This window comes from Mus musculus, chromosome 10 (genome assembly GCF_000001635.26).
Source record: "Mus musculus strain C57BL/6J chromosome 10, GRCm38.p6 C57BL/6J".
Classification (NCBI taxonomy): Eukaryota; Metazoa; Chordata; class Mammalia; order Rodentia; family Muridae; genus Mus; species Mus musculus.
In genome coordinates this window covers 4,472,108-4,485,733 of record NC_000076.6, presented here as the reverse complement: position 1 = coordinate 4,485,733, position 13,626 = coordinate 4,472,108, and the positions used below count along the sequence as shown (strand labels likewise).

The 13,626-nt window shown below is 44.0% G+C and overlaps 1 protein-coding gene and 1 non-coding gene across 3 annotated transcripts in view; both read right to left on the bottom strand.

The window, feature by feature from the left end:
• Ccdc170 (coiled-coil domain containing 170) overlaps positions 1–3,219 on the bottom strand; it is an 81,984-nt gene extending 78,765 nt beyond the window's left edge. For both annotated transcript variants that reach the window (NM_001370992.1, NM_001370993.1), the window contains exon 1: positions 3,106–3,219. In NM_001370992.1, the coding sequence (NP_001357921.1) occupies positions 3,106–3,171 (66 nt within the window). In that variant the 5' untranslated portion in view covers positions 3,172–3,219. The remainder of the gene's footprint in view (positions 1–3,105) is intronic.
• Gm22739 lies at positions 1,341–1,500 on the bottom strand. Its single transcript, XR_003949114.1, has one exon. It is a non-coding gene; the product is annotated as a U1 spliceosomal RNA (small nuclear RNA).
• Positions 3,220–13,626: the final 10,407 nt, after the last annotated feature.

Genomic DNA, 13,626 nt, shown 5'->3' with positions numbered 1-13,626 from the left:
TCCATCCCTGGGTAGCGTTTTTCCTCCAGTGCTATTGCTGTAGGTGCACGGGGACTCGAGGTTTCCCAATGCCGTATGAATCCTCCAAAGCACGGCGCACTCCTCCCTGCCTAAGACGCTCTAGTCCCTTCTGACACCTCTCACGGCTCTCTCATCTTCTAACCTCGTGAAGTTCTTTCGATGACTTGACTTTGGTAAATTCAACTGAGAAAAGCTTAGCGTAAAATCTCCCTCCTGACCAGACACCAAGGAAGAGGCAGCCTTTTACAAGGTCCTGGTTCCTTTGACCATGAACTCAAACCCTCCAGGAAAAGCTCTTAGGAACTCCTCCCTTTTTCTAGCTCCAGTCTCACCACTAGGTCCTCAAAAAAGCGATTTTTGCGGTGGTGGCCGAGTTACCAGTTGAAATAATGGGGACAGAACAGTAGGAGCACTGGTGGGTAATTTTAATCAGTATCCTAGCAGACACTTGGTCTCCTGTTGATGACACTCGATGGCAGAAACATGTCACTGGGGCAGGCTTTGAGAATTTATAGCCTGGCCTCCCTTGCAGCTTCCTCTTTCTGCTTTCTGCCTGTGTTTGAAGACGTGGTCTCTCTGCTTCCCGCTCCAGCTGCCTGCTGCGGTGCTTCCCCTACAATATGGACTCTCTCTCTGGAACCGAAAGCCCAAGTAAACTCTTCCTTCCATACGCCCTTTTTGGTCATGATATTTACCACAGCAACAAAGGTAACTGATATGCCATATTTCTGATGAGAACACTTTACGTTCAAATATTCTGGAAAAGTAGAGTGGTTTGCTTACACCCTGCTTTTATTCCAAACCTGGTGTCTTAGGCCCCTGGGTATCTATCTATGCCATCAGAGAGATGCCTACAATCCACGTTCTGGGTTTTAATCCAGTTTTTCAGCGCAGCATAGCAGGAAAAGTATAAAACTTCAGAAGACAATTATGCCTTATTTGCCTCTTTCGTCAACTGAGCAACCCAACTGTATAACTTGAACCATCCTTATTATCTACCTAAGATCACCTCAGACGAAATGTTTTTTTTACAACACAAATTCTAATGGTAATAGATGCTGGCTTTTCTGTTTCTATCCTTCTCAAATAAAATCTTTATTCCAAGCCAGCTCAAATATCAAATATGGCAGAAATTGTCCTTTATATAGGTAGAGGCTTAGCCTAAAAAATAATTTCACAATTATTATGATTATTTATTAAACAAATATCCTATGGGTATGAATGTTTTGCAAGATGTCTTAGTTAGGGTTTCTTTTGCCCTGAAGAGATACCAGGACCATGGCAACTCTTTTTTCTTTTTTTTTCTTTTTTTTTCCCCCCAGAGGAAAGCTCGAACTCAGTCCCCCACTACCACAAATTATGCAGTAGAGTTTCCTGCGTCTGGGGAAATCCCATAGCACATCTGGAGTGCAATGAATAAGCCTCGCCCTGGGAAAACCACCTTCGTGATCATGGTATCTCCCCGGCCATGGCAACTCTTTTAAAGGAAAATATTTAGTTGGGCCTGGCTTTAGAAGTAATTCATTCTCATCAAGGCAGGCAGCCTGCAGGCAGACATGGTGTTGGAGAAGGAGCTGAAAGTTCCACATCTGGATCAACAGGCAACAGGAGACTGTGAGCCACTGGATCAACAGGCAACAGGAGACTGTGAGCCACAGTGGGCGTGGCTTGAGCACAGGTGGCCTCAAAGCCTGCTACCACAGTGACACTTTCAGCAAGGCCACATCTATTCCAACAACTCCCTGTGAGCCAAGTTTCAAACCCAGGAGTCTAGTGGGGTGGGGCATTCCTATTCAAACCACCAGGTATATTGCACTTTGGTGAGTTCCCTTATTCTTCCAAGAATATATTTGGAGGCAGGGTCTGTGATTTACCTTGAATGGGTTCGTTAAAGATATGCAAATGACGCCAGGCTTGGTGGTGCATGTCTTTAATCCCAGCACTCGGGAGACAGAGGCAGGCAGATTTCTGAGTTCGAGGCCAGCCTGGTCTACAAAGTGAGTTCCAGGACAGGGAGGGATATACAGAGAAACCCTGTCTCGAAAACAAAACAAAACAAAACAAAACAAAACAAAAAGATATGCAAATGACAATCACATGCTTATATATGACCCAGCCATCTTAATTCACAGAGAATAGAGACTACATTAGGATAAAATATAAAATTATCAGGGAATGAAACTAGTTTGTTTGTTTGTTTGTTTTTGGTTTTTCCAGACAGGGTTTCTCTGTACAGCCCTGGCTGTCCTGGAACTCACTCTGTAGACCAGGCTGGCCTTGAACTCAGAAATCTGCCTGCCTCTGCCTCCCGAGTGCTGGGAGTAAAGGCGTGTGCCACCACTCCCGGCATAAAACTAGTTTTATTTACATATCACTGTACTTACTGGTTTCCCACAAATAAGTGAAGAAGCAGAGAAACGTAGAAGTGTAGGGAGGGGATAGCCAAATGTGCTGAAAAACTGAATTCTCATAGAATGTTGGAGAATCCAACCTGCGTTTTAAAACTAATTTTGTTAAGAAGATACATATGGTGGATATGCCCTGAGACCCTTCCCAGGTTAGAGGGGCAGTACGTGTACACACACACACACACACACACACACACACACACACACACACAGGGGTAAGAGGTTGAGGGGAAGGGTTCGAGGATCCCTGAAGAAGACTCCAGACAGGTCCAGAACTTGCCTACTTCTGTGTGACACCTGTAAGTCCCCCAATGCCAAGTATGGTGTAGGAGTAATTAAGCACGCTTGCTGTTTGGGAACGATAAGCAGTCTACAGGCCTTGAGAGGCCCAGGGCTAATCCTGCCACCTCTAAATTAGAAAGACACTGCTCTAAATCGAAAATTAAGTTCAGTGGAGCAATCCCTTTGTTCCCTGGGGATAGGGCGGAGGAGGAACCGCAGGAGAGGCTACTCTGTGGAATTTAGCCAATCTTAGTGGTCAGAGTGGCACCACCTCAAGGCCTGCCATTTCTGACCACTGCCCCTGTGGGAACTGAGCTGCTCCAATCCCACCCAGGACACTGTGCAAACAGAAGATGCCCGCGCCCCTCCCAGGCAGCAGCTGCGGGAACTCTACCTCTGGAGGTGAGGAGTTGCAGGGACATTCCGGACTCCCGGAGCCCAAGGAGCTGCTGTGGCTCATGCTGGCTGGGTCGGGAGATGCTGCTGGGACCCAAGATGCAGGAGCACTGTGAGCGCACAGATTTCCGGGCATGGGTGCGTCTCCTGGAGCAACAAGTAAACAGAACTGGAGGCGGTGCCTGTTGCCTGCACTAGCCAGTGGCCAAAGCCTCCTCTGAGACCCGCAGGCCACAAGGCAATTATCCCTTAGAGGCAAGTCCTCCTAGCTACCAAGGACTCTTAGGGAGAAAGATCGCTCTTAAGGGGGAAGGAACACACTACCACTGTAAATGCAAACAGCAGGTTTTAGACGGTGCTGGAGACTGAATCCAGGGCCTCAGGTATGTTAGGCAAGCACTCAAACAACGGAGCCACAGGTTCATCCAATCTTAGCTTTTTGTTTGTTTGTTTGTTTGCTTGCTTGCTTGCTTGCTTGCTTGCTTGCTTGCTTGCTTTGCACAAGAGTGTGCATGCACTTTGTACCCGAATCTGCAAAGCATGTGGCCTGCCCTGGTGAGTGAACGTTCTTTTCTCATCTCGCCTTCTCAACAAGTCCACCTAGAAGCACAGATGTGGCAATGCCTTGCTGGGTAACCCCGTGGCTTCTTGCGACATCGACATCCTCGTAGGTGGGTGGCCTTTCACCAACAGTTACAAGTGGTCCCCCAGAGATTTGGAAGTGAATATTAGAATAATCCATTTTCCAAATAAGCCAATGGTCACAGTGGGATAAAGCAAAAGCCAAGGACACACAGCTGCCAAATGGAGGAGTGAAGATATCCCACAACAGAAAACCAAGTTGGGCGGAGGAGTTTGCCTTAGTAAGAGAAACTAAAATTGTTCCCCCGCAGTCACATTGCTTGAAAGCCCTGGGGACATTTGTAATGCTGGAAACTTACAGGAAATCAGGACTGAGGCTGCCTTTCTTAGATTCCATCCATCCATTCTAGAAGCATCCATTGCTGGCTCTCCGGGTTGCATGACCTTGACAGTGGTTTCTTTGTTTGTTTTTTAACTTTTTGAGGGTTTTGTACAAGTATATATTTTATGCTTAGCATAACTCCTCTCCTAGTACACCCCACTATCTTTTCTGTCCCCCATGAGGCCCCTTTGCCCTGTAGACAGTTTCTTCTACTTCTATATCACACATATATACATGATTTACACACACACACACACACATGTAATCTAGCAACTACAAATGAGAGAAAATGTGTCCTTCTGGAGCTGGCTTAATTCACTTGTTGTAATTATCTTCAGTTGCATCCATTTTTCTGCATTTTTCATTAAAACTGAAAAAAAATCCATATGTGTGTTTGTGTGTGTGTAAATAGATATATATGCCACACATTCTTTATCAGCCCTCTGTTATTGAATACCTAATAATTTAAACCCTGTGACTAGTTCTGCAAACACAGCTGTGCTGTCTTAATTGACACATTAGAGCCATGCTTATTTATGGGGTGCCGTACACGACCTCACAGTGCCTTGTAGTGCTGCAGTAATATAGCCATGTATCCAGTCTAAGCTCACATCAGGACTTTCGTTTGAAGCTCCATTAGTTTGTAAATTTTCTTGGTAGAAACTATGCTTTTGTGGAAACTCCTGTTCACAGTGGGATTCTGAGAACACACATCTCCCAGTTAGGTTCTCCTCACAGTAGAACAATTGTGGACTTGCTTACTTTTCAATGAGCTGACTCTATCCAAGCAGCTTCAAAGCAGATGAAAAATGGAGGCATCTAGAAGAACCCACCTAGAAAAAGGTCCTTTTCCAATACCTCTCTACCCTATTTTATTGCTGCGGAATTCCACTTGCGGTCACTTTGGGTGACCCCAGATTTTTTTTTTTTTTTTTTTTGGTTTTTTCGAGACAGGGTTTCTTTGTATAGCCCTGGCTGTCCCGGAGCTCACTTTGTAGACCAGGCTGGCCTTGAACTCAGAAATCCACCTGCCTCTGCCTCCCGAGTGCTGGGATTAAAGGCATGCACCACCACGCCCGGTGTGACCCCGGATTTTTTTCCATGAAAGCAGATCTCAGCTTTCACAAATTCTCAAGACTCGTTGTGAAAAGGTTTGCACCCATGTGAAGGCACCATATACTCTTATGGTAATAGATGCAGGAAACGGTTACCTTTGATCTTTCTGGGGTGTTAAAACATGAATCCAGTGACTCTTGATGGCTACATCTGATGCTAAAATGGAATGATGTGTAGGGAGCTAGGCTGGTGGATTCCAAGGCCTGGAGAGGGCTACACTGTAGACCGAGGGGCCTTTGGTGTTTTAGCAGTTTGGGCTGGGCTTTGCAGCATTCCATTGTGATGATAGTTTTAACAAACTGGGAAGTAAAACAAATAAAACCTACTCCCATCCCAGCTTCTCACAAAACTCCCTGGGCGGGAGCCATCCCTGGGTAAGCAATACACTGTGGCCCGCCAGTGTCCCTCTGGACAACAGAGACATGCGCTACCAGTTGTGCGACCTTGTACACATCCTATAACTATTTGCTAAAACGGGACGGACTACTGCTAACTAGGGCTCAGGCTGAATTTGAACTGTGTGGTGCAAGAGGTATAAAGCTAGTCTGTTTGGGAAGGCGAAACTTCAAAAAGGCACCAGGACCACAGTGACCTGGACAGAGGAGGCCCAGGGAGGAGACTACCATGGGGAAAGTGAGAGGTGAGATCCAATAGAGGGAAGGGGTGTGGTGAGGAGAGGGGAGACATGTGTGCAGTCACCTACAGCTGAGCTCACTGGACACACGGCATCATAGTGGGACCTAACAAACAGACAAAGCAAAGGAAGAAGATAAGGAGTTCAGCTGGGACAAATTTAGCCTGAGGTATGGAGAGGAGAAGACAAACATATTTTGTAGTGTGGAACAGAAAGTCTTGGGTGCATTTAGCTTAAAGCAGAAAATCCAGTTCAGTCTCCAGTGGTGTTAGCCCTGTCCTGAAACACCCTGATAAGCCTCGAATGCCGCATCCACGTTAAGGAAACACGCTATCTGAGACAAGATTTTTTTTTTTTTTTAAAGCCTGGAAGTAGCTCCTGGAGAGGAAGACAGAAAGTTGTGTCAGTTCTGACATCATTTCTTGTATTCTAAATCGTAACTTTTGTTTATTCATGTGTTTTACAAATGCACATGCTTCTCATGCTGGGGGAATCTGTCCTAGACCCGGAGAGATGGCTGCGGGATCTGTCCTAGACCCGGAGAGATGGCTGCGGGATCTGTCCGAGACCCGGAGAGATGGCTGGGGGATCTGTACTAGACCCGGAGAGATGGCTGGGGGATCTGTCCTAGACCCGGAGAGATGGCTGCGGGATCTGTCCGAGACCCGAAGAGATGGCTAGGTGGGTAAGAGCTCTGGCTGCTCTTGGAGAGGACCTGGGTTCAGTTCTCAGCACCCACAGGGTAGCTCACAACCATCTGTAACTCCAGTCCCAGGGGATCTGATACCTTTGCCTTCTGGCCTTCATGCATACGTGCATATGATACAGAGTCAAATGCCGGTTAAACACTCAGACACATAAAAGAGAATAAAAACAAATTTTAAAGAAAAATTTTACTATGATAACTTTAGGAGCTTTAATTTATGTTTTAAAATGTGATGTTCAAAACGTTCCTATGACACTTGAATGATCTAAAGATTATTTTGAAGAATACATTCAATTTAAATGTTCCCCAAGCAAAGTGCTATAACCTATATTGGTATCTCTCCAAGCTCCTATGTTGGAATACTCTATTCAGTGTGATGACATTAAAAGGTAGGGGTCTGGAAAATGGCTCAGTGGGTAATGTGCTTTCTTTGCAAGCTTGAAGACCAGAGTTCAGTTCCCAAGTAAAAAGCTGGGCATAGCAACACACATCTGTAATCAAAGCTCTGGGAGTGGGAAACAAGAAGATCTCAGCAGGCCCACTGAACAGCAGCTTAGTCAAATAGTAGGAGCTTCAGGTTCTATAAAAGGTCTTATCTCAATAGAATAGAATAGAATAGAATAGAATAGAATAGAATAGAATAGAATAGAATAGAATAGAATAAAGACAGTCAACATCTATCCCTGCCTACACATGCACACACAGGCAGACACAACTCCCAAATACACACACACACTAAATACATATACATGGAGGAGGGCTGAGTTAGAGACGTGGGAATGGGAGATATAGCCCCAAATACATGCAATCAGCATATATACATAGAACATACATACATACACACACACACTCACAAATGCATAACACTGGAAGATGCAGCCCCCCAATAAATTTTAATAGGCCACTATCACTTTAAGTATAATAACTTCTAGGTGTGCTTACACTGGCTTGTTTTGATGTGCATTTAAAACAAAATCAAAGCTGGGAAGATGGTTCATCAAGTAACGGCATCTGCCTGAGGATTGGCTCTCCCATTCCCATGTCTCTAACTCAGCCCTCCTCCATCAAGACAGGAGGTAGAGACAGAAGAACCCTGCAGAAGCTTCTGAACTGTTAGCTTGGCATTTACAGCATGGTAGCAAGCAAGGAGGGAGACACTTTCTCAAACAAAGCAGAGCAAACACATACATATACACACATGTATACATACGCCAAAATAAAATAAAGTTTTCAAAATTAGACAAATGCTATGGGCAAAAGATTCAGGAAAGCATCTAAGAGATTATATAACTTTTTGAAGTTGGTAAAGTGCTCACTTTCCAAGCTTTGGGGACTTGAATTTCGTCCCCCAGATCGCACAAAAAAACAAAGATGGGTGTATGGTACTCAATTGTAATCCCAGCTCTGTGGAGGCAGAGATAGATCTCAGGGGCTCAATGTCCAGTCACTGTAGCCTAGTTGGTAAGTTCTAGGTCAATGAGAAATAAAGATAATAGCAGCTGTCACCTGGCCCACATATACACAAACATGGACATACAGATAGACACTGATGTATACCCAGAACTGTTTGCTGGTGGGATTTGGCCCATAGGCCATACTGCTTTCAACGCATAATCCCTGATCTAGGAGCATGGGGGAGTGGGGGGTGGGGAGCAGAAGGCAGAGGAAGGGGGGGGGTCTCTTCAAACACAGTACCTGTCTTAGTCAGGGTTTCTATTTCTGCACAAACATCACGACCAAGAAGCAAGTTGGGGAGGAAAGGGTTTATTCAGCTTACACTTCCATACTGCTGTTCTTCACCAAAGGAAGTCAGGACTGGAACTCAAGCAGGTCAGGAAGCAGGAGCTGATGCAGAGGCCATGGAGGGATGTTCCTTACTGGCTTGCTTCCCCTGGCTTGCTCAGCTTGCTTTCTTATAGAACCCAAGACTACCAGCCTAGGGATGGTACCACCCAAAAGGGGCCCTACTCCCTTGATCACTAATTGAGAAAATGCCTTACAGCTGTATCTCATGGAGGCATTTCCTCACCTGAAGCTCCTTTCTCTGTGATAACTCCAGCTTGTATCAAGTTGACACAAACCCAGCCAGTACAGTACCCAAAAGAATACCAATCCAGGGAGACAAAAACAAACTCAGTAGCTGATGTTGGTTCAAACATTGAGAGTCTGACCTCAAGTAGTTAATTTTAGGCATATTTTAAGCACAGCACAATTTGGGGTGGGGGGAGGAGTTTCCTAGTGATAATTAACTCCACACTATGTGCACATCACAGTTTAAGACATGACTACTTGAAACTCTTGTAAAGTACAAGTGACACCATCCATAACGACAAGTTCTACAGAAACAGGCTCAAAGTAATCAAGCTCACGATAAGAAGCGAAGAGCCGATGTGGCCTGGCCATATACAGGTAGCACAAAGGTCACCAGACTATTAGTCACATCCGCTCCTAGCTTTCTGGGAGGAAAGCAAGTTATACATCTCTCCCTTAGAAGAGACAACCTTGTATGTTCAACATTCCCAGTGCTTGGTTCAAACTTCCTACTTCCTCAGTGCTTATCCATGAACACAAGGACTTCCAGGCCTCCTCCAGTCTAGAACAACAGTTTTGAGTTATAGATACATTTCCTTTATTTATGTATTTACTTTGTTTCCATTTTGAGACAAGCTCTCACTACGTATCCTTGGCTGGCCTGGAACCCACCCTGGGGCCAGGAAACCCTCAGACTTGCAATAATCCTCCTGCTTTGGTTCGGAAATTCCAGGTGAGGATCGCCACACCCAGCTTTAAGGTAATCAATCCTGTGGTAATCATTGCATAGGAAGTACTCAGACACAAAAATATCCTCTCCATGACAGAGAAATGACTAGCATTTGGGAAACAATAGAGGGAAATAGTGAGAAAGCCTGAGGTTTTAAAATGAAACCAGTGATCTCTATTGTATGATTTTTCTCCTCTCTTCCAATTCTTTGAGGAAATGGAACACATTTACCTTCAACCGAGGTTAAGGTTATACCAGGTCAGCAAGATCGGGAGAACAGGGGACTTATTTTGCAAGGGAGTCATCATAAAAACGGATATGGAATGTAAGTGGGGTAGCAAAGGAAGTGAAGGTGGATGAAAAACGAAAGCATGTGACAGTTAAAGAGTAAAAATGACAGAGTTGGTGAATGAAAGGCATGAGGGGGTCAGAACCTAGCAGTGATGGGCAATTCTCATAAATAATAGAGGACAGTAGGTGCTGGTCAGAGTGAGATGCTCAAAACTAGAGATGCTGTAGCTCCTGGAGTGGACTGTAACCATGGAAATGGGTAGCTTAGGTTGAAAAATGGAAAAAAAAATCATTGCTCCCAAAGCAGGTAATCAAAGGACTGAATGGCTAAGGGTTTGGACAGGTCACCCCATTGGATGTTGATGTCATCAAGGATGATGATAGAGAAAGATAGCCAGGAGGAAAAGGCCTCAATAGTTATGTCACGGAGAAGTCTGGACTGGTCTATGGAATTAGCCAGACAAAAGCCCAGCTCTTCTTGACGGCTAAAAATAATAGATGGCTCAATGATGAAATGATTGCGTTAACTAAGTTGGCAATCAGCCACCAAGCCTTCACTGAGGTCAGGTTATACATGGTATCTGGTTCTTTTCTCACACATATGAAAAATGCCCACAAGGTTAGAATTTCTTATCCTTTAAAAAAAAAAATACAGATAAAGTTCTTAAATTTATCCCTAGACTTGGAGGCCCTTAGATCACTAGAGAAGACAAATTCTTGATCCAGGCTATCTGGATTCCAGTTCTGATATTGCTATTTCCTAGTCTTATGATTTTTGGGAAAATACCTTAACTTCTTTAAACACATTTGTTATCTGTGTTCTCAACAGAGGTACTGGTGACAATCTGTGAGGTTGGTATAAAGATGATACTGTTTAACATGTGCAAAGTACCAGGTATTCAGGACAAAGTTAACATGTGTTAGCTGTTAGCATTTTTGGCTTAGAGTACAGAATAGAGAATTCCTCCAATAAGAACTAGAAAAGCAATGTATTTGTTCTTATTCTACTGGACCAGAAACTGTGAAAGATCGCAGGCTTAAATTATTTTAACTAAATGCACACGAATATAATTTTAAAGGCTCCTCTAGGGGCTGGTGAGATGGCTCAATGGGTAAGAGCACTGACTGCTCTTCCAAAGGACCTGAGTTCAAATCCCAGCAACCACATGGTGGTTCACAACCACTCATAATGAGATCTGACGCCCTCTTCTGGTGCATCTGAAAACAGCTACAGTGTACTTATGTGTAATAGTATATAAATCTTAAAAAAAAAAAAGGCTCCTCTTTGCTTTGGGAAAAGGATCTTTAGAAAGGAGTTGAAAACATTTCACTTTTCCAGATAGATAGATAGATAGATAGATAGATAGATAGATAGATAGATAGATAGATAGATAGTGAGTCAGGGTGTGTCTGTTCTGGAACTTGCTCTGTAGACCAGACTGTCCTTGAACTCACAGATCCATCGACTTCTGCCTCCCAAGTGGTGGGATTAATGGTGTGTGCCACCACTGCCCAACTGAAAACACCTGACTTCTAAGAGCAGACATCAAGCTGGCTGCAGAGATACATGCATTTAATACCAGCATTTAAGAAGTAGAGTCATGAACATCAAGGCCACCCATGGTTACTAGGCTACACACCTCACAATCATAGAGGGCTATACAAAGCATTTGCTGTACTAACCTGATGACACATGTTCAATCCCTAGAATTTACACATAAGTATACATACATACATACATACATACACACACACACATACACACACACATACACACACACATACATATATATACAACCACACAAGAAAATAAGTGATTTAAAATTTTCTAATTTTTTTAAATTAAAAACACAAACCTATAGACCTCCTCTTCTTAAACCACAGTAGTAATATGCAGAATGCCTTTTAAAAACCTAGTGTCTCCTGAGCCAAAAGATGACCTTAACCTAATTAACTATCATCATATTTAAGGAAACTATATGGTCAACCTCGTCCACGTGGCTCCACAGTGGACGCCAGAGACCTCAATCACTAACGCCTTGACCCTTTGGTGGCTTTGTTTATCATCTAAAATAATAAGTGGACATTTTGTTTTGAAAGATCAAGGCTCTGCTCTCAACACAGCAGCAAACAGAGCCTGCTAGAGCCAGAGGGATCTAAGAACTTCACGTTCTTCTGTACAACTATGCCCAGATGCACGCCCTAGACTAGCGCCACTCTCAGCCTTGGTCTGAGGTTTTTACAGTGGGCAGCAGTTCATAGAGAGCCACAGAGGTGACTGCTGAGTGTTCAGCTCTAAACTGACAGCTGTGGCACATCCTCATTACATCTCAGAGAACATCTGGAAGAGAGAGCTGAAAAAATGCAAGAGCCAGATGAGGAGAGGAACTCGGTGAAATGCTGACGTCTGGGCATGACGTGACCATTGCGCTCGCTCGTGAAGCGCCAGCCGGCAGCTGTCCTCTACAGCAGACCTGCACTGCATCAGGCCTGTCAACATTCTGGCCTGGCTGAGTGGGAAAGGGGCTCACCAGGCCTCACCCCTGGCTGAGGAGCTATTGGCAGTTAGAGCTGCTGAGGGATGAAAGGGCCATTTTTCAGGGGTGGTAAGATGCCAGTAGTCCAGTCAATAATACCATGCCCACACTCATGTAAGCAACCTTAATTAAACTCAGAGGATCATAAAAATGATATATACATACATATATACATATACACATACACATGTATACATACAAACATACATTCATTCATACACATATATATTCATACATAATAAAAGAAGAGGAAAACATTAGGAAGAAGGGATCCAGAGGGATAGGAGAGGGTTGGGGAGGGGGATAATGGCAGTGTGCTCCTTTAATCCCAGCACTCAAGAGCCAAAAGCAGTCAGATCTCTGAGTTTGAGGCCAGCCCAGACTACAGAGTGAGTTCCAGGACAGCCAGGGCTATACAGAAAAACCCTGTCTCAAAACAAAACAACAAGAAAGAGAAAGAAAGAAAGAAAGAAAGAAAGAAAGAAAGAAAGAAAGAAAGAAGAAAGAAAGAAAGAAAGAAAGAAAGAAAGAAAGAAAGAAAGAAAGAAAGAGAGAGAGAGAAAAGAGGGAGGGAGGGAGGGAGAGGGGGAGGGGAGGGAAGGAGGGAGGGAGGGAGGAAGAAAAGGGTTGTATTATAAAATTATCATTATCTAATGATAATTTTAATGACCATTGACAGAAATATTCCACTTTGTGTCAGATTTATCACTATTACTATTATTTCTTCAATGTCATGGAGCCCCATCTATTCGAGCCCTGGTTTATGTATGTGGATGATATGCAAGTGGGTGGGTGAACGCTTGCCATTGTGTACACAGTGGAGGCCCACGGACAATGCTGGACTCCCTTGCCCAGACTTGTCCTCTCTAGGATCCTTGAGCATTTGTAAAATGTCTCTGGAGGTTATCTGTCCAAGAACAGGAGGTTAGCAGCAGACTTAGAGCAACCTCCTTGAAGTTGATCAAGATTACTCCAAAACAATGAAAACTTACTAAGATCAATTTATTAGGAATAACATTATGACTGGGAGGGTGGCTTCCGTATGTAGGGTCAGAGAACAACTCTCTGAAGCCTGCTCTCTTCCTCCACTTTTATTTGAGTTCACAGTACCAAACCTGGGTCACCACACTTGCGTAGAACATCCTTACCCACTGAGCCATCCCCTGCACCCAGAATTCCTCTTGCCAGCAAACGCTGGAGTTCTCAAAGGAAAGAAGGTTAATGGCTCCTTAAAGCATGAAGATAGTTGACTAAACATTAGGGTAAAATCAAGTTTCAAAAGCAAGCGTGATTTCTAAATTAAGCAGAAGCCCCAACTATTTCTGGACCTTTCAAATGTCTTTATCATTTCGGAAAATCTCACAGCTCTGAGGGGAGTTGAGAGGAGTGTGGGATATTCCTGACCCCATTTTAGACATGTTCTGGATTTCTTTTAAAATTATGCCAACTTTCAAGCAAAAAAGAGTTCTTGCTTTTTAAAATCAAGAGGGAAACGTTTCTCACTCACACT